The sequence below is a fragment of the Malania oleifera genome, chromosome 1 (genome assembly GCF_029873635.1).
Source record: "Malania oleifera isolate guangnan ecotype guangnan chromosome 1, ASM2987363v1, whole genome shotgun sequence".
NCBI lineage: Eukaryota > Viridiplantae > Streptophyta > Magnoliopsida > Santalales > Ximeniaceae > Malania > Malania oleifera.
Genome location: NC_080417.1, coordinates 113,940,619 through 113,967,584, shown reverse-complemented (window position 1 = coordinate 113,967,584; position 26,966 = coordinate 113,940,619). Strand labels below are relative to the sequence as shown.

Genomic DNA, 26,966 nt, shown 5'->3' with positions numbered 1-26,966 from the left:
AAAGGCTGAACTTGCACTGCAGAAACATATTTGAACGACAGACTCTTGAGTTTTCTCTGCAAAGATGACAAATTGAGCGTAACGAGAACCATAAGTTAAAATTTTATTCTTAGCTGAGAACCATAAGAAGAGTGAGACTGTGATGGAAGTAAAGGACTCCAGAGAATTTTCCATTCACAGGACAAGCAATTAGATAAGTATAGAAACTCTTTACCGAGAACAATCCATCTTTGGGAAGGTGTTGTCCCCCGCCGACGGTGAGGTCGTCCCCGGCCGATGGCCTCACCGTCGGTGGGGAATGCCGTCCAAGCTGGTTCCGGCATGCAGTCGTATGTGCAAGCCGTGAATAAAAAAGTGAAGATACCTGCATTCAAAATTCCTATGAGTTTGCCAGTTAATATTAAAAGTGAATTGAGATTTATTTTCTCAGAAGCGAAAATGGTTAAGGCCGAGGAAGAGTTTTGTTTTGCATTAGTGATGAAATTTTTGTGGAATCGTCCATTTATTGATAAAATTCGGTTATTGATTATGAAAACATGGGGCTTGACAAAAATTCTAACGATCAGTGTTATGGATGATTATCATGTGTTAATTCACATGAAAAACGAACATTATTTTTTGCATGGTTGGACAAGAAAAGGTAGAACTATGGAAGGCAGTTCATTTCAGCTGTTCAAATGGACGAAGGATTTTGATGTCAAAAAAGAATTTTCATTGGCTCCTTAATGGATTTTCTTACCAGGGTTACCAATGCAGTTTTACCGAATAGATTTTCTACAAATTACAGTGACTCGTTTTGGTCGTTATCTTGGAACCGATAATGTAACAATCAATCGTACGAGAGCCTCAGGGGCACATATTTGTGTGGAAGTCACCTGATGATAGAGCCAGTAAAGGGATTTTCTCTTGTTTTATCTCTGAAACAATGCATTTGGCAAGAGACCAAATATGAAAGGATGAATTTTTTTTACTCTAAATATTGTCGGCAATGACATACCTCGATTGTTTGTAGGGTGGGAGAGAAGCGAAGGGATGATGGAAAATATAAAGAAAAAAAGATATCGAAACCAAAGACTAATGATGGTGTAATGGAAACCAATATCGATATGGATAAAGAGGCAAAGAAGGTGGAGCAAGAAGCAGGACCCAGTAATGTGCCGATGATGAAGAGGACCATAGATAGGTGTCCTGTATTAACGGAAATTCCTGTGGCTCAAGAAAAAGGGGAACTTGCAAGGCAAAACTCTTATGTACTACAGGGAGGCTTGGAAAATAAGGTAAATGAAGGTTCAACAAAGAATGATGAGGAGGAGTGTGAGGAAGACTGGTGTGATGATGATGCTCGAGTTCCATATGGTGAAACTATGTCTCAAGAGAAAGTGGATCATGTGAATAGTATTAAACTAACTGAAGGTAGGAACCAAGGTTTACATCAGGGGAAATTGGCTCTGGGCTATTCGTTAGAGAGGGAGGAAGGTGAAATTTTAGCATTGAAAGGCAAAGAAAAAATGTATGAGTTTGATACAGGGCAGAGATGGACTCCCGAAAACACTAAAACCATAAAGGAAAAATCTGTGAGGAAATCCCATAGGGTTCACATCAGACCGCATAAATTAAATTTATGTCTGATACAATTTTTTTTTAGAATATTAGAGGGTTGGGCAGGTCTAAAGGTAGGTTAAAGAAGTTGATTAATAAGTTTAATGTTGGTTTGTTTGCTATTTCAAAACCTTTTGTGGTTGAGGAGAGGATAGTAATGCTGTGTAGTTTTCTGAATTATCACCATTTTACTTCGAATGAAAATCAGGGCCGTAAATTGTGGTTGTTTTGGAAGGATATGAATGCCTTTGAGGTGATTTCAATCACGACTTAGATGATTTCCGAAAAGTTCTTTAAGGAAGGCCAAAGGATATTGGTAAGTTTTGTCTATGCCAAATGTTCTTATGTTGAAAGAAGAGAATTATAGCAGCAACTGGAGGAATGCCAATTTTTGGATTTTCCTTGGTTGGTCCTGGGTGATTTTAATGTTATTCGAACGGATGCCGAAAGAATTGGTGAAAATCCAAGACCACTCTTACCTATAATGGAGTTTAATGACTGTTTATATCATTGTGGTCTTTTTGATTTATCAAACATATGCCCTCGTATGTCATGGTGCAATGGCCATGAAGGGGTGGCTCATAGCTGGGCTAAGCTTAATCGAGTTCTCATTAATAATGCTTTTTCCAACCTCTATGGTTCGGCTCAACTCAAATATCTGAGTCGGAAATCCTCAGATCATAATCCCATGGTGGTTTATACAGATACGTCAGTCTCTTTGTATAGCCTTACTCAATTTCAGTTCCTTAATATGTGGAGCTCGCATGAATTGTTTTTGTCGTGTGTTAAAGATGCCTAGATCAAGAATGACTTGATCTAGGGTATCTTGAAACTTGCTATTCGTCTTAAGAGAACCAATTTCGTTTTACATGCATAGAATAAAAATGCCTTTGGGAGAGTAGGCAATAACCTACAAGCTCTCAAGGAAAAGATGGAATCTCTAGAAAATTAGCTACAATTAGGTTTTTTTTAGGAGGTCGAAGCCGATTAATTGATTACTAAGTTGGAGATTCAGGTGTGGGAGAATAGGGAAGCATCTCACTTAGGACAAATTGCGAAAAAAAAAAAAAAATGGTTGATTGAAGGGGATCAAAACTCTAAATTCTTCCATTTAGTTATCAATCAGAGGAAAAATAAGGGTCGTATAGACCGTATGGTTATAAACAACGGGAGGATATTGGATGGTGCAGAAGTAATAAATAATGAAGATGCTGCTTTTTTATCAAAATTTTCTCTCAGAGTCTTCAGTGGTTGAACCTTGTGATCTCTTCAAATTGATTCAAAGGCAGATTTTAAGTGCTGATAATAATTTTCTCTGCACCAAACCAACGGAAGAAGAAGTTAAAAGAACAGTGTTCTCTATTCTCAAAGAAAACAGTTCGGGACCAGATGAATTTGGTTTTGAATTTTATATATCTTGCTAGAACATTGTTAAAAAAGATGTCTTGGATGCGGCAAAAATTTTTTTTCAGGGCACTCCTCTTTCCAAGTTCTTTTCCTCTTCGTTTATTATTTTAATTCCGAAGGTGGACAATCCTCCTAGCTTTGATAAATTCCGGCCTATTAGTTTGTGCTCTATGACTTACAATTCCAAGATTATTATTTTTAAAATAACTGATATTGTTGATAAGTTGGTCTCGCATGAGTAAGGTGCTTTTATTCCCGGGCATAGTATTTTTGAGAATATTACGCTTGCATAGGAAATGATTCATTCTTTGCATAAAAAAAATGGCTGAAGGCAATGTGATGGAAAAACTGGATATGGCTAAGGCTTATGACAAAGTGAATTGGAATTTTCTTCTGGAGGTTCTTAAGGCTTTTGGCTTCTCTAAGAGGTTTTGCAAGCTCAAAAAAAATTGTGTGGAGTCCCCGTGGTTTTCCGTTATGATGAACGGAACCTTTAAAGGGTTTTTTTAGTCGACTAGAGGCTTGAGGTAAGGGGATCCACTTTCTCCTTATTTATTCATCATAATGGATGAGGTTTTGACAAAGTTGCTTAGGAAAAACTGTGAGACAAGTTGTATTGGACAATTTAATCATCCGATTAAGGCCCCTTTGGTTTCACATTTGCTTTATGCGGATGATATTCTTATTTTTGTAAATGATGGGAAAATGTATATTAGAAATTTGGTTTACACTCTGAAAATGCATAAGTGATCTGGTCAAAAAATCAGCAAGACAAATTTTGTATTATTCCTTTCGAAATACATTACTCCTGCTCAAAAACATGGTTTATAGAGAATCACAAGTTTTATGAAAGGTAAATTCTCAGTCACATGGGTGCTCCTTTGGTTTCTGGAAAATTGTCTACTAGGATCTTGGACCTCTTGTGGAGAAGATTAGGAAGAAAATTGTAGGGTGGAAATATAAGTTGCTCTCATAAGGTAGAAGATTGATTTTATTAAGGCATGTGTTGTCTAACATGCCGATACATTTGATGTCGGTTATTAATGTTTCGCAGGTCACATTTTCTCGCATCAACTCTATTCTTACTAATTTTTTATGAGGAGAGGTGAAAGGTAAAAGGAAGATTCATTGGCGCTCTTGGGAGAAAATTTGTAAACCTACCTCGGAATGGGGTATGAGCTTGAGAGATCTTAAAGAAGTCCAAAAATCTCTTCTCATGAAATTTGCGTTCAAACTGCTCACTTCTAACAATCTATGGTCAGGTTTTTTCAGGGCTAAATATTGTAGAAATGATCATTCATTAATAAAGAAGAGGAGACCAAATGACTCTCAGTTCTGGAAATCAATGATAACCACCATTCTAGAAGTTATGGATAATGTTAAAATTTTAGTAAGAGGTGAAAACTCTTCTTTTTTCGTTCGATAGGTGACTTACATCAGGCCCATTAGCTGTGCGCACTGAGGATATTTCGAACAAGAAGTTGTGTATTAAGGATTGCTGGCTGAATAACAACTGGAACTCTGATTTATTAATGGAATTGGTTGGGACTGACAGAACAATGGAAATCTTGCATAATGTGCGAGCTAGTAAAAGTGGTCATGATATATTCATCTGGAAGCCTGCCTCTGACAGCAATTTCTTTACAAAGATGGCATGGGAAGCAGTAAGGAGTAGAAGTGATAATTTTGAGTGGAATGACTGATTTTGGCATTCTTTATTGCCTAGAAGAATCTCAATGTGTTTATGGAAAGTCTGGTTCAAATGCTTGGCAATAGATGATAGAATTCAGGCCAAAGGAATATCAATGGCTTCAGTTTGTGATTATTGCATGCAGAGAAACCAGGAAAACACTTATCACATTCTTTCTTTAGGTGAGGTGGTTTCAGAGGTTTGGCATCGGGTTAGTGTGGTGTTGGGGATTCCTTTCTAATAGTTCCTTCTCTAAAAAAACAGAATTACAAACTAGTTCCACTATGCTCGAAAATCATTTATTAAAAGTTTTTTAATCAATATAATTCCGTATTTGATTATGTGGTGCATTTGGAATCAAAGATGTAAAGCGAAAATGGAAGGAGTTTATCAAAGTGCAGATCATACGTGGAGAAGTTTTCGATACTGGGTTAGTTCTTTAGCTGAAAGCTTTAATTCTTTTTAAGATATCGGACATTATAATTTTGAAAGAGTTTCAAATGCAACATTAGAGAGTTTGCGTCAGGCCTAAAAAAATTATTTCGTAGGTTAAACCCCCAGCAGGATAGATAAAATTTAATTGTGATGTGAGCTGTTGGGGCAATCCGAGTACTTTAGGAGATGGAGGAATTATTTGGGACTGTCATGGCATGATGAAAGCAGCTTTTTCAAACTATTTTGGCAATGGTACGAACAATAGTGCGGAATTAAAAGTAATTCTAGAAGGAATTTGTTTATGCAAACGACTTCATTATTTTAATGTAATTATCGAAAGTGACTCGCGAATTGTTGTTGATTGGTTTCAGAAAGGTAGATGTACCTTGTGGTATTTTTGGGAGGACCTTGTGGCGGAGCTAGAAGGAGTGAACTTCATGATGATCCATCAATATAGGGAAGGCAATTGTGCGACTGATTTTCTCGCTAGAGAAGGAGAAATGGGAAACAATGTCATCTATCAAGAACAATATCTTTTACCACGTTCTCTGAAAGGTATCATTTGGATGGATAGGTTGGTTCTCACTTCCTTTCGTCATTAGTTCAACCTCTCGATTTTTGTTTGGTAGGTTTAGATTTTTTGATTTTATTTTATTTTATTATTTTTGTTTTCAATAGACCTGTTTAGATTTGTTTCTTTTTTAGCTTTATTTGAATTTGCAGTTCTGCTTTGGTTGGTTGTTGGTGTTGTTTTTTGGAGGCATTTAATTTCTTTATATGTAATCTCCCAATGCTAGCTTGTCTTGTAATCATGGTATTCCTTCGCCAAAAGTGAGGGCATATCAATAAAGTTTGCGTTTTTTTTAAAAAAAAAGTTTTTCAACATTATGTAACAAACTTAAAATATCTTTTATTATTTTTCAACTTTTTTATATGAATGTTGAAAAAATGAAAAATAAGATGGTACTTTTATTATTCTTTAAACAAACTAAAATTTTTTTTTTAGACTATGCCAAAACTTTGTTTAAACCACTATGACAGTTCTAAATTCTAGTAATAATTAATAATGCTTTAATTTCCATGTGGTATTGAAGCATCAATGTTAGAATTAGAACCCAAATTTGTATAATTTTTTTTTTTTTGAATTAAAAATGATGAAATTTTGAAGAGGTTTTGAACCTCGATCTACAAGTTTTGTTGCCAATAGCCCTTCATTGACAACTTGCTCACATAGAGATGTGTCACAAGTTAAGCTTGTTCAAGGAATATTTGTGCTTGTATGTGATCACTTGTCTTGTATGCATAGGATAGGTAACCATCATTTAAATAGTACCGTAAGTTTTATTCTTTGAGTAGGATATAGTGCGCAATGCATTAATGAAAAGTGGGAATATGATTCCTCGATCATTTTAATATTTCCTAACTAGTGTCAGTGCAAAAATAGTATAGAAAATTCTTTGAGAGGGAGGTGACTATTCATCAATCATTATAAAATTCACTAACTTTTGTAATGTGGTTAATTCACTTGCTTTCCTCAAGTTATGTATGAATAATGAATTATGTTGTTTTACAATTTACCACGTGACTCATGTATATATACATGTTTGTTTATTATTTTTGCTGACTTTAGATTCAATGGTTGTGAGTTTGTTCTTTTTGTCAAACTGCAATATACTTTCAACTTACCAATTAAAGCAAGAGTGTTATAACTAGTCCCACACAACCCTTTGCAAACTATGATGTGGGTGCCCTTTAACAAGATGAAAAGACTTATTTCTCTCTCAAATACATGCTTAATAATGTAAATAAGAATGGAACAGAATTTGATAGAATAGGATCAAAACTTTCATTTGATTTCTTCATATTTTTATTTAATTTTTTATTTTATTTCATTCTTAACTCATTTTATTCTACCACTAAGTGCACATATGTTGCACATGATTAAATTTATTTTTAGTCGAAATTTTGTCGGAAATATTAACTTTTCTAATCATGTTGAATGCTTGGGATCTATATCCCTTAATGTAGTGAAATTTTTTTTATATAAAATAATCTCATTGAATTAAAAATCATATTAGCTAAGATTTTTGTGTTCAAGGGAAGGAGGATAGAGAGGCAGCTCGTTATCTCACTAGATTAGTTAAGAGTGCCTAGAAACCCTTGGGTCACACACACACACACACACACACACACACAGAATCTTTCAAATATCTTAAAAATCAACATTATTGTATAGTCATGAATATATAACCTTTCTAAAACATCATGACCATTTCATTCAAATTTGAGCATGAGCACCATCGCAAAGTTCTTATATGTCTTCAAATTAAGATCTTACACATTGAGACTCAAGAGCTCTTTTTCAAAATCCTACCTAGACTCGAGGGTGACAAATGTCAAATTATTATAATGCATCCTTTCTACAACAATCCTCCATACTTGTGTCTAATTTTGTGGCTCTTCAAAATTTTGAGTTCTATTTCTCATTATTGTCTTTAGAACCTTTTCTATCTTGAATTATTATTCATTCTTCCTTTTTCACTAAAGATAGGTGTGTATATATATAAAATTAAGTGGAGTGACAAGGCGAAAAATGAGATGTGCAGAGATGAAATAATTGGGAGATGAATCCTTTGGAGAAGAAGAAATGGTAGAAAAAATGAAAAGCGTTAAAATTAAAATTAAGAATTATAGATAGTTAGAGCAAAATAGATATTATAAAATCATAAACTCTCAAAAAAAAAAAAAGACTTTATTCTTTTAGGAGAAATAAACTAATCATATGGGCTAAGTTTGATGTTCCCCGTGAAGTGCCCTCTGTTAGGACTTCCATATTAGCCATGCAAATAAAGTTGGGCTTGCACACAAATTAGGCAATGACAATTCTAGTTGGGCTGCTTTGATTTTGATCCACGGGCTTATGCTCCTATGCTGATCAAAGGCTGCCGAATTTGGAGAGAACACTGCAGAGGCTCTTTAACATTGGGCTTTACTGCCTCAGGCCCAATGAGCCATCATCTCTGTCTAAGCCCAAGTTGCAAAGTTTCTCCTTTCTATTCATGCTAATTTATAAAAATTTAAAAAAAAAAAAAAATTCATAGCTAGCATAAGAAGATGTAGTGAATGAAAAAAAAAAAAAAGACTTATATTTTCCATAAGTACTATTTGGTTGTGTCTAAAAATAAATATTAATTATAATAATACTTATAAAATGAGTAGTGTTTTTTACAATTGGTGTATGAATTTATTATAATGATATTATTATTATATTTCAACCGTATAATTAATATACTTTAATACATAACAAGATATTCATTATTACTTATTCCGATTAAAGTTTACAAATTTATTATTAATAAATGAAATAATGGTTTTAATTAATAATATTTGATTACTAAACAATTTTAGTTAACATTTGAAATAATTTCTATTAGTAAATTAATTAAAGTTTTTAGATAAAAATTTCAATTGCAATTTTAAAGAGTGTCTAATTAATCAAATAATCAACATTCTTTATTAATTAAATTTAATTAGCTTGTTAATCGGATAAATTAATAGTCTAGTAGTAACCTGATTCTAGTACAGAAGAGATTTTGGGATGGTGGTAGAATATTGGAGGCAGTTTTAAGATTTGTCATTAATAATGAATTAGTAGTCTATAAAATTCATCAATAATAATAATGAATTATTAGTGTTGGTTATAGATTAGTCACTAATATAGTGAGAGACTGCTGCACTATTGCAATCAAAAGTGTTAAAAAAAAAAAAGTCATTTTCCACAAGCAATGGAGAGATTGAGAGATGAGGGGAGGGATAAATCTAAGGCAGCAGTGAGGCGATGGTCGCAGCATCAAAGATGCTGCTAGCAGTGGCTAATCAGTGGTTGGTGAGCGTCCTAGCAAAAGAAGAGGAGAGGAGGCGGCGGCGGCACAAAGGAGGTATAGAGTAGAGTGAAAGAGGCAGAGCTCAGAATGTTTGAATAGGAAGAAATAAAAGAGTTAGAAGGTATGTTAAGTTGTGAAAAAAAGTTTTTATATTCTGTTTTAGTTTTTTTTTAATTATTTAAAAATTAATTGATTTTTTTATTTTTATTATTGGGGATGTAGCTCATATTTTGAGTGGAAATGCATGCACTGGAAAGTTATGTGAAGCGAGGAGCCAGAGCTAGAGAGAAGGCTACAAGAAGAGGGTAAATTATTGACTATTTCAATCGGCACAAGTTGTTAGGTTATTTCCTTCCATGTGGAGGAAAGTCCAAGTGGGTTTTATTAAAAGCCTAAAACCTAGCCCTTTTAGTGTAAAAACCTAACGAAAGTTATAAAAAGAGAGGGGAGAAGGGAGGAGCCGTCACTTCTCAAAAGAAAGAGAAAAAAACGTGATTTTTCTCATGCTGCCCAGATTTCATCAAGACTCCGATCTTGCTTCGTCTGTGTCCGATCGAGCTGAAATTTGGAGAAGAGGCTCATGACTCAAGGAGCTACAATCTGAGTAGTGAAAATTGTATTTGGAGCTCAGGAGTTGGGATTTTTGCCCGTGAACAGTAACCGTGAATTTGATATATTCTCTCCAATGCTCTTTATATTTGTCAAGATTGTTAATATCTTGATGAGATATATTTGTAACCTCTAATTGAAATTAGAGAAGACTTAGCGTACCCATTATTTGATTGATAGTTGAGGTTTCAACTGGATTAAGTCTCGTGGTTTTTCTTCCTCACACTGAAAAAATTTTCCACGTAAAAAAAAAAAATTGATAGTGTTTTTGTGGCTTCGTGTGATTGATTATTTTTCTTATTATTTTCAACATGTATAAAAGTAGAGATACACTATATTTGTTTGCATATAGGGAGAAGAATTATTCTATTATGGTTGTATGTTGATATCTCTCCTAACAAAGTTGTATCAAAACCCGGTTGACAGATTGTCAGGTTGACAGTTTGAGTTATGGAAGCAAATACTAGTAGAATGATTAATCTCAATGGTTCAAATTATCACATATGGAAAGGAAAAATGGAGGATCTTCTTTATGCGAAAGATTATTACCTACCAGTGTTTAGTGCTGAAAAACTAGAAAAAAAGTCTGATGTGGAATGGACTTTATTACATCAACAGGTGTGTGGGTATATCAGGCAATGGGTTGATAATAATGTTTTGAACCATATTAGTGGAGAAACATATGCACGTTCACTATGGAGTAAGCTTGAACAGTTATATGCTAAAAAGACTGGAAATTATAAGTTGTTTCTAATTAAACAAATGATGACTTTGAGGTACCAGGACGGAACTCCTTTATCTGATCACCTGAATACATTCCAAGGAATTATTAATCAGCTGGATGGAATGGGTATTAAGTTTGATGATGAGATACAAGAGTTATGGTTGCTTGGTTCATTACTGAACTCGTGGGAGACACTCAGAACTTCATTGTCTAACTCCGCACCAGAAGGTGTAATCACAATTGATATAGCCAAGAATTGTTTGCTAAATGAAGAGATGAGAAGAAAAACACAGGGATCCTCTTCACAGTTAGAGATCTTGGTTACAGAAAAGAGGGGGAGAAGTAAGAGCAAAAGTCCGAAGAACAGAGATAACAGCAGAAGCAAGTCCAACAAGTTTGCAAATGTTGAGTGTCATCATTGCAGGAAAAAGGGACACATCAAGAAATATTGCAGGCAATTGAAGAAAGAAAACAAGAATGAGAAAGGGAAGGGAACGAAGAATGGAAATGACAAAGATGGTGATGATAGAGTTGCTACTACCACTCCTATAGAATTTCTCATTGTTTATGATGATGAGATGATAACTGTTGCATATCATGAGACCAGTTGGGTGATTGACAGTGGTGCCTCCATTCATGCTAAATCTCGGAAGGATCTCTTTACATCCTATAGATCTAGTGACTTTGGAATAGTAAAAATGGGTAATGTGACTTGGTTAAAGTCATTGGAATTCGGGATGTGTATCTGAAGACAAATAATGGCATGAGTTTAGTTCTTAGAGTTGTGAAGCATATTCCTGACATTCGTTTGTTTTTTATTTTTGCAGGTAAACTTGATGACGAAGGGTATTGCAACACTTTCAGTGATAGCCAGTGGAAGCTCACCAAGGATTGTATGGTTGTGGCTCGAGGCATGAAGCACTTTGCATTATACATTCTGCAAGCAAAGATCTCCAATGAAATTGTTAATGTGATGGGGGATATTGATACAGTAGAGTTGTGGCACAAGAGACTGGCTCATATGAATGAGAAAGGATTAGCTCTACTGGGGAAGAAAAGTCTACTATGTGGACTGAAAAGTACACTTTTGAAAAGGTGTACTCATTTTTTGTCAGGGAAGCAGAGCAAAGTTTCCTTCAAGAATTCCCCTCATTCAAGAAAGTCAGAGATACTGGATTTAGTACATTCAGATGTGTGTGGCCCTATGAAGACGAGAACACTTTGGTGGCTCTAGATATTTTGTAACCTTCATAGATGATCATTCAAGGAAGTTGTGAGTATATATCTTGAAGTCAAAAGACCAAGTGTTGGCTGAGTTCAAGAAATTTCAAGCCCTAGTTGAGAGACAGACTAGGAAGAAACTGAGGTGCATCTGAACTACTAACGGTGGAGAGCATTCTGGTCCATTTGATGAGTATTGCAGACAATAGGGTATTTGACATCAAAAGACTCCTCCGAAAACTCCTTAATTGAATGGTATAGCAAAAAAGACGAATAGAACAAGAATTGAGAAAGTGAGATGTTTGCTTTCACAAGCCCGGTTGCCAAAATCCTTTTGGGGGGAGGCATTAAGCACTGTTGTTCATGTGTTGAATCCAGCTTGTGTTCCTCTATAGTTTGATGTGCTAGACCGAGTTTGGACAAGTAAAGATGTTTCCTATAATCACCTGTGTGTTTTTGGGTGCAAAGCATTTATGTATATTCCAAAAGATGAAAGATCCAAACTCGATGAGAAAATGTGACAGTGTATATTCCTTGGCTATGGTCAAGATGAATTTGGATACAAGATTTATAATCCAGTTGAGAAGAAAATTGTGAGAAGCAGAGATGTCGTGTTTGTTGAAGATCAGACAATTCAGGATATTGAGAAGGTAGAGAAATCTATGTCTCAGCAGGGTGACAATTTGACTAGTGTGGATCCAATTCCTATGAAGAATTTTCTATCTTAGATTGAGGATGATGTTCAGGATGACCACCAGGGTAGAGGTGATGTGGATGTTCCCTTGCAGGTTCAGGGAGATGTTGAGACTGATGAGCAGTTAACAGTGCCGGAGATTCCACTAGAGATTCCATCCAAGAGGTCATCCAGAGACCGACATCCTTCCACTTGGTATTCAGCAGGATAGTATGTGTTATTGACTGATGGGGGAGAGCCCCGGTGTTTTGCAGAAACCATGGAAGATGTACATAAGACAGAATGGGTTGAGGCTATGCAAGATGAGATGCAGTCATTGCATGATAACCACACCTTTGAGTTAGTGAAGCTGCCTAAAGGAAAAAAAGCTTTGGAGAACAAGTGGATTTACAAGAAGAAGCCAAATGAGTTCTCTTCACGGCCATGATACAAAGTTAGATTGGGTGTAAAAGGGTTCGATCATAAAAAAGGTATTGACTTTGATGAGATCTTCTCTCCAATTGTAAAGATGTCATCGATCCATACAATATTCGGCTTTGCAGCTAGTCTTGACTTGGAAGTTAAGTAGATAAATGTGAAAAGTGCCTTCCTTCATGGTGATTTAGAGGAAGAGATTTATACAAAGCAGCCAGAGGGTTTCAGAGTGAAAGGGAAAGAGGATTATGTGTGCAAGCTGAAGAAAAGCCTATATGGTTTGAAACAAGCACCGAGACAATGGTATAAGAAGTTTGAGTTTGTTATAGGGGAGCAAGGCTACAAGAAAACAACTTCAAATCACTCTGTATTTGTTTAGAAATTCTCTGATGATGATTTTATTTTCTTACTGCTTTATGTGGATGACATGTTGCTTGTTGGCAGGAATGTTTCAAGGAATGACCAGTTGAAGAAGCAATTGAGTAAGTCATTTGCTATGAAGGATTTGGGGCTAGCAAAGAAAATTCTTGGCATAAAAATCACTCGTGACAGGAGTGCCAAGAAGTTATATTTGTCATAGGAGGAGTACATTGAGAAAGTGCTTCAAAGGTTCAATATGGACAAAGCTAAAGTGGTTAGCTCACCTCTTACTACCTACTTCAGACTAAGTAGAAAGGAATGTCCTTCTGCAGATAAGGAAAATGAAGACATGGAAAGAGTTCCTTAAAAAGCCTCAGCAATAGGAAGTTTAATGTATGCAATGGTTTGCACAAGACCAGATATAGCCTATGTAGTTGGTGTAGTTAGTCAATTCTTATCAAATCCGGGAAGAGAGCACTCGAATGCAGTGAAGTGGATCATGAAGTATCTTCGAGGAACTTCTAGTTTGAGACTTGGTTTAGGAAACGAACAACCATTGTTAGTTGGCTACACAGATGCAGATATGGCTGGGAATGTGGATACTCGTAAGTCTACTTTGGTTTATTTGATAACTTTTGCAGGTGGGGCTATAGCTTGGCAATCAAGACTTTAGAAGTGCATTGTTCTTTCTATGATAGAGGCAGAGTTTATTGCAGCAATGGAAGCGACTAAAGAGTTGTTATGGGTAAAGAAGTTCTTGAGAGAACTTGGTTTCGAGCAGTAGAGGTATGTGTTGTTTTGTGATAGCCAGAGTGCTATTTCATCTTACTAAGAATTCTAGTTTCCATGCAAGATCGAAGCACATTGATGTAAGACACCATTGGATTAGAGATGCATTGAACAATAAGTTATTGGAACTTGAGAAGGTTCACACTGATGATAATGGTTCTGATATGTTAACAAAGACACTACCAAGGGACAAGCTTGAAGTTTGTTGTTTGATCGTCTAGATGATGATTCCCTCCACATAGTTGGAAGGGGAGATTTGTTGGGTTATTTCCTTCCATGTGGAGGAAAGCCCAAGTGGACTTTACTAAAAGCCCAAGCCCAGCCCTTGTAGTTTGAAAGCTTAAAGGAAGTTATAAAAAGAGAGGGGAGAAAGGAGGAGCCGTCACTTCTCAAAGAAAGAGAGAAAAACGTGATTTTTCTCATGCTGCCCATATTTCATCAAGACTCTGATCCCACTTTGTTTGTAGTCCGATCGAGCTGAAATTTGGAAGAGAGGTTTATGACTCAAGGAGTTACAATCTCAATGGTGGAGATCGGATTTGGTGCTCGGGAGTTGAGATTTTTACCCATAGACAGTAATCGAGAATTTGGTATATTCTCTCCAATTCTCTTTGTATTTGTCAAGATTGTTGATATCTAGATATATTTGTAACCTCTAATTGAGATTAGAGAAGACTTGGTGTACTCATTATTTGATTGATAGTAGAGGTTTCAATTAGATTAGGTCTCGTAGTTTTTCTTCCTCACACTGAGGAAGTTTTCCACGTAAAAAAAATTGATTGTATTCTTATGGCTTGATGTGATTGATTATTTTTCTTATTATTTCAAGCACGTATAAAAGTAGAGATACACTATATTTGCTTGCATATAGGGAAAAGAATTATTCCGTTGTGATTGTTTGTTGATATCTTTTCGAACATAAGTCACGTAATTCAAATCAGAAGACCAATAGTGGAGATAGTATTATCCATTTTTCGGATGAGGGTGAGTTGGCCATATTGCATCTTTTGCATTGACTAGTTAAAATCCTCCTTGAACCTCTCCACTTTGTTGTTTTGGTAATGATGAGCAATGTCCTTACATCAATCTATGGACCATTTTAATGTTGGCACATGAGCACCTAATATTATAAGGCACATGTCATATATGGACTTTAAGTGTCTATTTAAAACTTGAAAAATATGAACGGAAGAAAAGTGTGTGTGTATATACAATAAATTAATAAAAATTATTTTTATGCATAATTAGTATTTAATTTTTAAAAAATTTGTAATCATATTACATTAAATTTTTATGTTTAATATTATTCGATTTAGAGAGAAAACATAATAAAAAATACATCTTCTTCTTATTCTTTTTTTTTTTTCAAATAAAATCTTTGACCAACAACATAATCTAAAACCTTTAGTCAAAATGTCACAGGCTATTACCTTAGGTTCGAATCCGGTTGATGCCCTTGAGGAGCCAGCAGTTTTTTCGTTGATGGTAAGGCAAGAGGTGTCTTAGGCTTGGCTTGGAGGAGAGCCACTTGTCGGTATAACTCTGAGTTCGATTCCTGCTACTTGTGATACATATTCAGATTTACCTCCTGCATGATGACTGTGGGTTTGGCTGGCGCAGGCGTGGGACTAGTTTTGGTAAGGGTTGGCACCCACTTAACCAAGGAAAACTGGCATAATAAAAAAAGAAAAAAAAAGGCCAAGTCATCATATATGGATGGTCACATGTCCACCTCCCACCAACATCCCCCCACCCCCCAAGTCTCTACTTTTATTCAATGAGATGAGATGAGAGGAAATTAATAATTATCTCTCCTTTTCTTCTCACGTTAGTTTCATTTTTATTTTTTTATTCCTTAAGAAGAAAGTTGTTGGTCTAATAAAGGCCATATGTGAAGGGAAACATTTTTGAAGAGAACGTGTGGGCATGTGGCTCTAAATGCTTAACCACCACCTACCATGTCTCTTCCATGAATTTGGTCATCCAATTTCAAACGGATTTTAATTGGAGAAGTGTATTAATGTCTACTGCATTTATTCATTTTATTTTCTACATTTAATATCGTCTAAAAAATTTACAGTCTTTCCACTTAAATATTAATATTTAATGTGAGTTAAAAATTACTAGTTTCTAAAACCCATATCATGACAAATAATTAAAGAAGCTTTAAACTTACCAACTTAATAATACTTGTAAGGCGTCGTATTATTTACTGTGTTGGTCAAGTGAAAAAAAAAAAACTTTATTGTCTCTTTTAAAGATTTACTTGAGATACAAGGGAAAGTCCGAGTCATTTAATTTAATTTTTAAAATTAATTACTTGAGTCAAATCGTATAAGTTATTTTGATAATTTATTTTACTCGTTGCTTAAATTATATCGAGTTGGATTTCTATTATCTTTTGAACTTTTAGTAATAGAAAGTTTTTAATTATTTAACATTTTGACTCATTAAGACATGAATGAAAAGTATACATAGAATATATGGAAGAAAATTAATACATTTTCTTTTAGGTTTTGTTAGTCAATTGAACACATCACTTTTTCTTTTTTCTTTTTTGTATAGGAAATAAATACAAAGTGAGCAAATTTTTTGCCTCTTGATATCTTTTCAATGTTACTATTAATATATTTTTTTAAAAAAAAAATTAGGCACCACATGGTTTTTAGGTTCGGATTCTTATTTCTCAATGACATCCCACGGCCAAGACAATTGACTAAATTCTGTGAAACCATTTCTTAGAAATTCATTGATATCTTCTTTTTGTAAAACAAGTCAATTTTGATTCTTGAATAATCCACATCACTTCTGCTTATGATCATGCTCGATAATATGACTTTTTATATCTACTTATTTTTCAAAATTATATTTATGTAGTTTATGGTTATAGATCGATTTTGTTTGAAAACGCAGATTATGAAAATGAATTTAATTCGTTTGTCGAATATACCAACATTGTTCACCCACTTGTATGTCAAGCTTATCAACTTTTAAAAATAAACCATTAGTTGCAAAAGAATTTTTTTCATCATAGTTTTTTTATTTGAATTACTTCTATTTTAATTTTTTTCTTTTGATTTTATAAAGGGGAAAAAATAAATTCAAATTTCTCTCGTGTTTACTACGTCGGGCTGTTTTTTCCTCTTTATTTATTTATTTACCTGTATAATGTTTCTAGAAGAATAGACATAAATTTGATGTTATTATTTATTACGTCATTTTCTTTTTAAGTTTGGGAAAGAAGAGTTTTTTTTTTTTTTTTTTTCATTTATGAATTGTACAATATACTATAAATGAGATTTATTAATTAATTGAAGATACTTAGTGGATGACATTTTTATGTATATTTTTATCACCAATTTTACCACCCAATCTACTGCCTAAGAATTTAATTTTACTAATTGATTTCTTTTCTTAAAAGAGAATAGAAAAAAAGATAGAAGCATATTTTATTTTAAAAAAAAATGAAGAGGATGAACTTACAATTCCAAGACAAATGTACATTTTTATTGCTAGAAATATTATAATTATCCCAATTTTCATTCATTCATGATTTACCGGTTCGGAAATAGGAGTGTGAACCGGTGATAGGAGTGTATTCAAGTAAAGTTGAATCAACACAACAAAACATTCGAACTTGATTCGACTCGAAAATGTTAAACTCAAAACTCGACTTGAATTCAATTAATTTCATAACTGTAAAACTCAAATTTAACTTAATTATAAGTTCATAAAACTCGAGTAAAACTTGACTATGAATTAAAATTAAAAATGCTTTAAACTTGACTCAAGTTCTATTATTGAGTTGAGTTAACGCTGACTTGTTAAAACATTTGAGTAACTTAAATTTGAAGAATTGAGTTGAGTTGAATTAAGAAACAAATGGAAACAGTGGCATATGAGCTTGACAAATATCGTCGACAAAGAGAGTATACAGATAAACGCGGGTTGAAAAATATATACTATCTAAAGTAGTAATAGTACGGAAAGATTTGGTTCTCAGTTTCGCTTCTTTTCTTACCCATTTCTTTCCTTCTTTTATTTCTTTCTCCTTTTATGAATTTCCGAGAAAAGCCAAGCTTTGTCGGCTTACTGGCCCTCGCTTCTGAAAATTCGTTATGCCCAAGACGGCGCCCATGTTCTAAATCCGTCTAGGCTCTCCCATGGCGGTGAATCTCATTCTTTTCCTCTGATTGCTGTGAGATCCGCATCTGGGTAGTGGTGCGATTCACTATTTCAGTTTTGGGTTTTGTCCAGCCATCTCAGATACGTACTTGGTTGATCGAGAGAGAGCCCCATGTGATTTGAATCATGATATATGCTCCCTTTTTTTTTTTATCTGAATCTGGGTATTAAAATCTTTGCGTCACTGCTTTTTATTTCTTTGAATTATGTGAACTCTCAATCTGGGTTAGGATAATTTTTGAGTGTTGATTGGTTTTATATGCTAAAATCAAATGGGGTACCCATTGGGATGATTCCATCTTTGCATTCTGTTTGTTAATTGGTCAACTTTGAAGCTGTTATTGTTAATCTTAGGGGAGATTTCAGCAGGTATTTATTCAATAGCTTTTGTGTATTAAATGTTTCAATAACTACCGCTGTGATTCCTGCATCTATTGTTGAGCATGACTTACTTAAAATATGCTTTTAATGATGATGGAGATGATTTCAATGCCCTTATCATTCCCTTTTTTGTTTGCGTTGAATAAGCCAAATAGTTTAACTGGCTATTTGATTGGTTCATCTTCAGGAACAATAGTTGATTCATAACAATCAGCATATAATTCCTGTGTAAGTTTATGAGCGAGGGCTTGTTCTGGTTTGCTTGGATATGCAAATATGGTGATAAAACAAAACATCTCTCTGTATCGGGAGAGGCTGGACCAGACACTGGCATCTCATGATCTTGTTGATGACGAGACGCTTGCAGCCCTTGTCAAGAATCAGCTCCTACACTTTTCACAATATGAAACTCAAGGTGGCTTATTCTTCAAGTTTTCTGTTGATACCAAACACCCGTAGTGTATTGAGTTTTTCCAGATACTAATGCTCATTACCATGTGAAAGTTATTTGTGTGAAACAAATTCTTATACTAGGTATTTGCATTGTGCAGGATATACTGACAATTTATTAGAAAAAAGAACCAAGGAAGTATCGAATTTTCTTGACATGTTACGGAGTGCTTCTGTAAATGAAAAAGAGCCATCTAAAATCCATGGCAAAAAACAGAGTGAATGGAAAGTATGTTGTCTAATTGAAGAGTATTTCTCTTGCTATTCTTCCCCTTGTAGTGAACTATCTCTTGCTTCTTCCATCAAACTAAATTTTCTCATAAAAAATGGGAGAGTTAATTGTGCTGATGAGTGGACCAACTTATGACTTGGTTTTAGTTCCGGTGCCTGATCTTCATTGCTTTTGGCTATAAGGTTTGAAAGTTGAGCATAAATTAGAAATTCGGATATTTGACTTCGAATTGAATTTCGGCAGTTTCTTAGGTTCAAGACTTCCTATATCTCATTGAAATTTAATAACTAATGTAAATTTGTTTTCTTCTTTTTTCCCCTCAAATGTTGCTTATGGTTATGATAAACTGTTGTTAATTCAATGTATGGTTTTCTAGGCAATGTAAAAGAAAGAAAGAAAAAAAAAACAATTTATGATTGTTTGATACCAAAAGGGATCAGAATGCTAAAATCGTTAAAGCTATCCTACCTCTTTTGACAGTTGAAACAGGATACTGAAGACTGCCGTGTTATGTATCGAGAAGGACCCCAAGGCACTCCTTTTCATACGCTACTTGTTGAAGGCTACATGGATGCACCATTAGATGTCTGTAAGTTAAATTCAGACACTAGTAGAATTTTTAGCCGCATTAGTCACTGTGGAGTGAGACACCGCTTAAAATCTCTGGAAATTGTTTATGGCTGTCCTTTAACATCTGTTTCATACTCGGATTGCAGGTTTATGTGTCTCATGGGAGTCTGCGCTCTACAAGAAATGGTGAAATAAGTTCCCACCATTTCCATGTTTAGTTTTTGATGTAATATATATGTGCTCAGATATATCATGATAAGTTGATGGCATTTAAAAATACTTCCTTTATTTTGAATGAAAATGTTTATTTGCAGCATAAATCACTTGAAATCTATTTCTTTCAACCCAGCAGAGGGGAAGAGAGAGTTACTATGAAATGTGGAGTGTTTTTTATGATTGTAATAAATCTCTTTCATTTTTTTCCCCCAGGTGGCCTCAGTTTAGGATTCCAACATTCAAAATTATCTCTAGCAAATGTTTGCAAAAGATCCAATTTGGTGAACAGATATCTTTAGTGAGGTTTATCTCCATTTTCTGCTCAAATACTTTTTTTTTTTTTGTCAAACTTCTGTCTTTCATTTGACAATGCTGACTTTTATCTAACTATTTGGAAGAAAGGACAAAGCTTTCATGGCCATTGTCAGATAGGGAAGCTTTTTTGCACTATTTTGAGTTTGAATATTTCCAAGATGATCTGACCATTGTGCTTATAAATTCGGTAATCATTTATTACTTTATTTGACAATTGACAACGCTCTTATCTCAATTATAATTGTTAGCTCCTTATTTTTCTCTGAGATTTGTTTTTTAAGATGAAATCCTCATCACAAATAATCTAACAGTAGGTTTGATTTCAGATCTCTGAATCAGATAGCACTGATGTTAGTTTCAATGGCTTCACCAATGATGGGACACTCGAAGGAAAAGACATGGTTAGGATTGGCATGGTTGGAGGTTTTGCTTTGCAGAAGGTGACCCCAGAAAGAAGCTACTTCCGGTGAGTTGTTGTAGCCTGTATTATGTCTTTCGAAGTCATGTGAATTTTAGGTGATTAAATTTCCTGAGGTAGCAGGATCAGAGACAGTTGTCAACTGCATTAATCTGTACTTAATTTATGTTTGATATAATCCATCTCTCATGAATAAAACATAAATAATTAATCTTGAATTTTTATCCATATATATATGTATATATATATATATGTTTATGTGTGTATATATGTATGTATATGTGTATATATATGTATGTATATGTGTATATATATGTATATGCATATGTATGTATGGCTGAATTTTCTACCTCCCTTCCCCCCCCCCCCCCCAAAAAAAAAGAAAAGCCAAAGCATAGACTTGCTCACCGTTGCCATTGAATTGGATCGTATTAGTAACTTGGATGTGATCATATGAAGCTCACAAGTCTCATTCAGCCTCATCATATATAGCTACAATAATTGAAGCATCATCTTGAGCAGGATTAAGGTTCTCACTCTGTTGAGAGGAAATCTACCTTAATTTGAAATTCAGATTACTCTGCTGATCCTGTTAGCAAAGACATGTAGACTTAATTACTATTCAAAATTTTGATTCATTTGCTAAAGGATTATTATTCCTTTAAAAGGTTTGTGAAGACATACCACTTGCTTTGAACCACAAATTAAAGAAACAAATTAATAAAGCAAACAACACAAACACAGCAATACTACATGATTCAGCAGTAATTTCAGAGGAATGAAAAAAGTTCCACTTTAAAATTAGGGTTAAAAAATTTTTCTCTTTTCCCTAACAAAAAAATTATCAATAGTTTCACTTTGATGAACAGTAATGCATTAAATACAAGATGTACATCATAAATGCTGACTCCCAATATTTGTGCAAATTCTCATTTAAAAAAAAAAACGGAAATTTTTTTAATTTTTAGATGGATAAAATAAGCCAGTTATAGCTATAAATCATGAATCACCAAAATTTAAAGTGTAAAATCCTCTTTTACATTTTTGCACATTGAAGCTAAACTTCTTTTCTTGGATTGCACATCTCAAATGGAACAAGTCTATACACTGGCTTGAAGAGAGTGAGAACAAAAGAGGAACAGGCCCAATGTTGCCAAGAACGTATTCAAAACAAAAAATATTTACGAATAGTGTAGGTGCTAAAGACAGTTTGGGCTCTTATCTAGTTGTTTAGGAAATATAAGGCAAAGCTGCAAACACAAACAGCTAATATAGTGAAGGAGATGGTGCTTTAGCTGCTTCCAGTTGGACCTGTTTTGAGTGGCCTAGATGAGGGAACTAACATGGGCAAGTAATAGAAAGTATTATATTATGTATGAAGGCCATAACAATGCTATACTTTAGGCTGTAATGAAGGGGTGTACTTGAAATCAAAATGGACAAATTGAGAAAGCTAGTCCGTTTAATTATTCACACAGTGATATAAATATGGTTTAGGGTTCTGAAAGTTTAGTGGCTTTAGCCATTTTGGGCCTTTTTTTGTTTGCAGATGTGCTAGTGCAAATGCAGGCATAGTTGAAGGCTTTTGCAATTTTTTGTGCTTTTTCTTTGATTTATATTTATATTGAAAACAACTTATCTTCTTGCAACCTAAAGTTGGCCCCAACATTTGTCATTCTGTTATTTCTGTTAGAATATGTTCCATTGTTATACCATATTTGTTGGTACAACATTCCGGGCATTGATGCCCATTCAGCCTAATTACTTTCTGGCAGATTGGATATATGATCTTTGAAAAATGTAATTTGACTTTATGGATGATTGCTGAAATCTAAAACGGTGACGGCCCAAGTGTAGTGTAGATCTTTATTGGACTCAAATCTGTAAGGTTAAGTTTGGTTTGCAGAATATCTATTTTTAGGGAGAGAATGATCATTGTATAGGGATGTGGTAGCTCACAAAAGAAAAAGTTTTTTCATCATAAAGCAAAGGACCATACAAAAAATTTTATTAATCCATAACATAGAATATATAGAGAAATTATCATTCTCAAACTTTGCCATGGGAATATTTATTCCTATTCCATTCCATGTTGGATGTGATATACAAACTTTTACATGAGTGACTTTTCTATAAATTATTATACCCTTATTCAATTTTTTATTCTCTTCCCCCTCTATTTCATTATGTGAACCCATTTTTTTGGATCCAAACTATGTTCATCAGATTACCCAGTAATGAAGCAATTTATATTTTGAGTGTGACACTCTTGTCCATAGTGACATCAAATATAAATCAGGCATGGGAATTTCAATATTGATATTTAATTGCATGAACAATCATCTAAAGTAGATACTATCTACCAGATAATTGGAATTCAGCGGTACTGTGATAGTTTATTTGAAAATAAAAATTTTTGTATCATATCTAGCTGAAAGCATGCTCTTAGCTTCTCTCGTGTAACAATAAAAATCCATTCCAGATTGCAGTGTAAGTAGTTAAACTAGCCTTGTGTTACAGTAACATGCCACTTCATTCGGAGTGATATAGGGAGTTGGGTCAGATCCCCAAATCTCTTTCATGACTTTAGTGAAAAAAGAGGTGCCCTCATTGCATTAATCTACCAGGAGTGAAAAGGAATTATTTGACTAGTTCATCCTAGTAACTCTTTTATAAAGCTCTAAAAATATGTTGAATTTTGCAGGACAATAGCTAATATGGATGTGAAATTGGACTTTGTTCCTCCATCACTTATCAACTTTATCTCAAGGCAGCTCATAGGGAACGGCTTTAGGCTATATCAAAAGGTTGTATTTTCTACCCTAGCACTTTTTATGAACCAACCATTTGAGGAGTTGTTTTGGTATCCACTAGCATGCTATTTATGGGACCAACATATTCTGTCCTTAAAGAAGGTATTGAGTGGAGCTGAGGGTATTTTTGAATCTATCCAAGTCCTGGAATGAATGTTTTTGGGCAAGTGTAGCCCACCAACCAAGCCTCCCCCCTCACTTTGGGAAAAAAAAACAAAAAAAAAAAAAAACCAAAAAAAAAAGAAGAAAAAAACAAAAGAAAAGTGCAGCAACCTTTTACAAAACAAGAAAAAAAGATGCAACAGCAACAAAGCCGGAGCAATCAAAACAAAAATCAAAAAAATGAAAAGCAAAATGAGATTGAACTAAAGGCAGGGCTCACAGAGTGGATGCTCCAAAATAATGGAAAGTGCATATTGTTCACTTCTGCATTCTATTATATGTGGGTCCAGTTTTCCCATCTTCTCTTACATTTTCAATCCTTAACGCTCTTAAAGGCAGTTGCATCTGTGTCCAAAGGTGATGAAGATTTCAACAAGGCTTTGGGTGACCCACTGTATGCTCGAATACGTAAAGCTCTTTATTTCAATGGTACACTGGAGAGGATGGTGGAACCAGAAGACATCAAGAATGATGATGCACCCATTCTTCCTAGAGAACATCTGATCAAAACTGCAGAGGCTGATCCTAAGGACACAGATCAGAAGGTTCTAGGCAATTACTGTGCAACTGACTCTTTGCCAGAGCGTGCACCAGCTGCCAATCGGAAAGATTTTGATGAGATTGAGGAAGAAGAGATCAATGATGCAAAGCATCAAAGCAAAACCACAGAGGATGATGTTAAGGATACAGATCAGAAGGTTATTGGCAATTACACTACATCTGAACACTCTTTTCCAGAGTGTGTACCAGCAATTGATCATAAATCTTATGGTGAAATTGAGGAAGTCATTGGAGAAAGCAGACACTTGGAGCAAAGTAGCATGGAAATAAATCGACCTATGACAGGTCAAATTGAAGATACCTGTCAAATTGACCATAACCACAAGGTTTCCATTAGTCCTGCAGTTGAAAATGCACTGGAAACGCTGGACAAAATTATTTCTTTGGTTCAGAATGTTGGATTTAATGCCCAATCCAGATTTCCATATGGCATTACTAATGAAAAGCTTTCTACTATAGGAAGGAATGCAGAAAAGGAGTTAGTTTCCTCTAAAGATACCAGTTGTTCAAATGGTGGACCTTGCATTGAAGTATCAAATAATGAACTTGTGGAGAAGACTGCACATGATTCCAGGAACAGCTGTGGCATTTACGAATTGAGGTAATTAAGTAAAATTTTGAAAGTTTTATGTCATTGTAGTTACTATTTAGTTTATTTTTGTAGTGATTTGGTGTTTGAAGTATCATTCCTTTCTGTCATTTTTGCTTACGTTTCATCTTTCCTCTGTATTAATATTTCATCATTCCTTGAAATTTTCATTTTATTGGTCTTAAAAAGGTAAATGGTTTGGGGATTGAAGTATCATTCCTATCTGCCTTTTTTGGCTTATTTTCTTTTATACTCCCTCTATCTTGATCTCCTTCTTGAAATTTCAGTTTATTGGTCTTAACAAACATTTTTCTTCAAATTTTGTTTCCTCATTTTTTCCCTTTGCATCACATATTGTTAATGAATTATGAGTAGTCTTGGATGTCATTCATGCTCTAATGTACACCAAGAAAAAGAAAACCTTCTTATCTGCCCTTTTTTTTTTCATTTCTTACTCCTTCAAATTTCACTTTATTGGTCTTCAAAAACATTCTCTCTCAAATTTTGCTTCCTCATTTTTATCTATATCACGTACTTGGAATGTAATATGTGGTATAGTCTTGGATGTCTCACACATGCTCTAATGAACACCTGGAGAAAGAAAATTTACTTCTTCTCATTGAATAATGACATAATGTAATCAATCAAACATTGTCTGGCGTATTGTTTTTTCATTAGTTCAGTCTCCTTTTACCTAAAGAAATGTAACTTTTTTTTCTTATTACATCACTGGAGTTTTGTAGTTAATATACCGTCCATAGAAACTTAGCCTTTTCTAATTTTACCAATTTCAGCAGCCTCATAGTAGCTGGCCTAAATACTGATGAGCAATAATAATTTAGCTTTCATTGACAATTTTCATGTTTTAAAGCATTACATGACTCTTTTATTGTCTCTGTGGAAATGTATGGTTGACTGCTTTTTCGAAACCCCCCCCCCCCCCCGGGTCATTGGAATGATAATCAGAAATTATTTTATTCAAACTATATCAATAGCAAGATTCACGATATCCAACGAATTAAGATGCTACTATCATTATTATAATGGCTATATACAATCAGATACGGTATATTTTTTCAAACTTTTTAATCATGGATAGTTGTTTAGAAAAATTTTGAATAAATATTCAGAGAGAAAATCAATATAGAAGTAGCAAAATATACTAGCATGCCTGGGGAATATTTTAAATAATTTTCACATTTACTTTCCTCCTCTTCTCGTCCTTGCCTATTTCTCAAAAATCCAGAAAAAATGTAACTTGAACCATTGTACAAGAGAAAAAGGATGAGAAGAATTTGAAGGAGAAAAATAAAGAACAGGTCCCAATTCTTTTTTAGTTTTCTTGTTTCAATCCAATTAGTCAGGCTTTGTGTGTATTTTTTTTTCCCCCTTTCTTGTTTCACTTTTTATCTGGAAAACAGGAGATGCTATGACGGGCTAGGGCAGCCTAGCGTGGCCCATCTTTTACTTAAGTAGAGTCATTCTTATTTATTTCCAATGGGTTTAATGATTTAATCCTACTTCACAGGCATTTGGGTTCAAATTCTTATGCAAGAGAAGGAAACCACAACAGGATAGCACCAGCATCACCTGAGCAGAATCTCTCAGTTCCATTTGAGACTCACCAGGTTGCTGTGTGTTCTTCTTATAGAGGTGATAAAACAGAGGAGCCAATCGTGGATAAAAATAAGGAGCATAATAAACAACTCAGCGCCGAGGCAAATGGCATCCAAGAAAATATTCTGAATGCGAAGAAGAAGAAGCTGAAGCAGCAGAAAACAGGATTGATCTGTTGCTTGCCCTTCAGTTCCAGCCAGGTTGTGGCTTGAGAAAATGATGCCAAGGCTGCTGAGAGAAAAACACTAGTTTTGTTGCCTGTACTTGGAATGGGAACCCCTTAACGTATTTAGCCAAAATTTACATGTATTAGGGAAGGGAGGGTGGTGCAGGATATGAGAAGTAACAAACTTGTTTAGATACTACATTTGATTGTGTTTTTAAATGCAATTTTTGTTTTTTTTGCTGTCAAATGCCGAATGGATTTATGGGCACCATATGAGAGGTAACAAACTTGTTTAGATACTACATTTGATTGTGTTGTTAAATGCAATTTTTTTTTATTAAATCAAATGCCAAATGGATTTATGGGCATGAAATAACAAACTTGTTTAGATACTACATTTGATTGTGTTTTTGAATGCAAAATTATTTGATTAAGTCAAATGGCAAATGGATTTATGTAAAGTGT

At 34.5% G+C, this 26,966-nt stretch overlaps 1 protein-coding gene across 5 annotated transcripts; it reads left to right on the top strand.

Moving 5' to 3' along the window:
* Window positions 1-17,790: 17,790 nt before the first annotated feature.
* Window positions 17,791-26,748, top strand: LOC131163991 (uncharacterized). Of its 5 annotated transcripts, none has more exons than XM_058120871.1 (11): window positions 17,791-18,380; window positions 18,580-18,807; window positions 18,944-19,071; window positions 19,555-19,663; window positions 19,791-19,830; window positions 20,074-20,163; window positions 20,263-20,362; window positions 20,502-20,641; window positions 23,298-23,400; window positions 23,904-24,730; window positions 26,247-26,748. In XM_058120871.1, the coding sequence occupies exons 2-11, from the start codon at window positions 18,669-18,671 to the stop codon at window positions 26,545-26,547; spliced, it is 1,977 nt and encodes a 658-aa protein (XP_057976854.1). In that variant the 5' UTR covers window positions 17,791-18,380; window positions 18,580-18,668; the 3' UTR covers window positions 26,548-26,748. The 5 variants fall into 5 exon arrangements, with proteins under 5 accessions (XP_057976854.1, XP_057976883.1, XP_057976845.1 ...); XM_058120862.1 differs by having other exon boundaries at window positions 17,814-18,175; XM_058120880.1 differs by having other exon boundaries at window positions 17,833-18,047.
* Window positions 26,749-26,966: the final 218 nt, after the last annotated feature.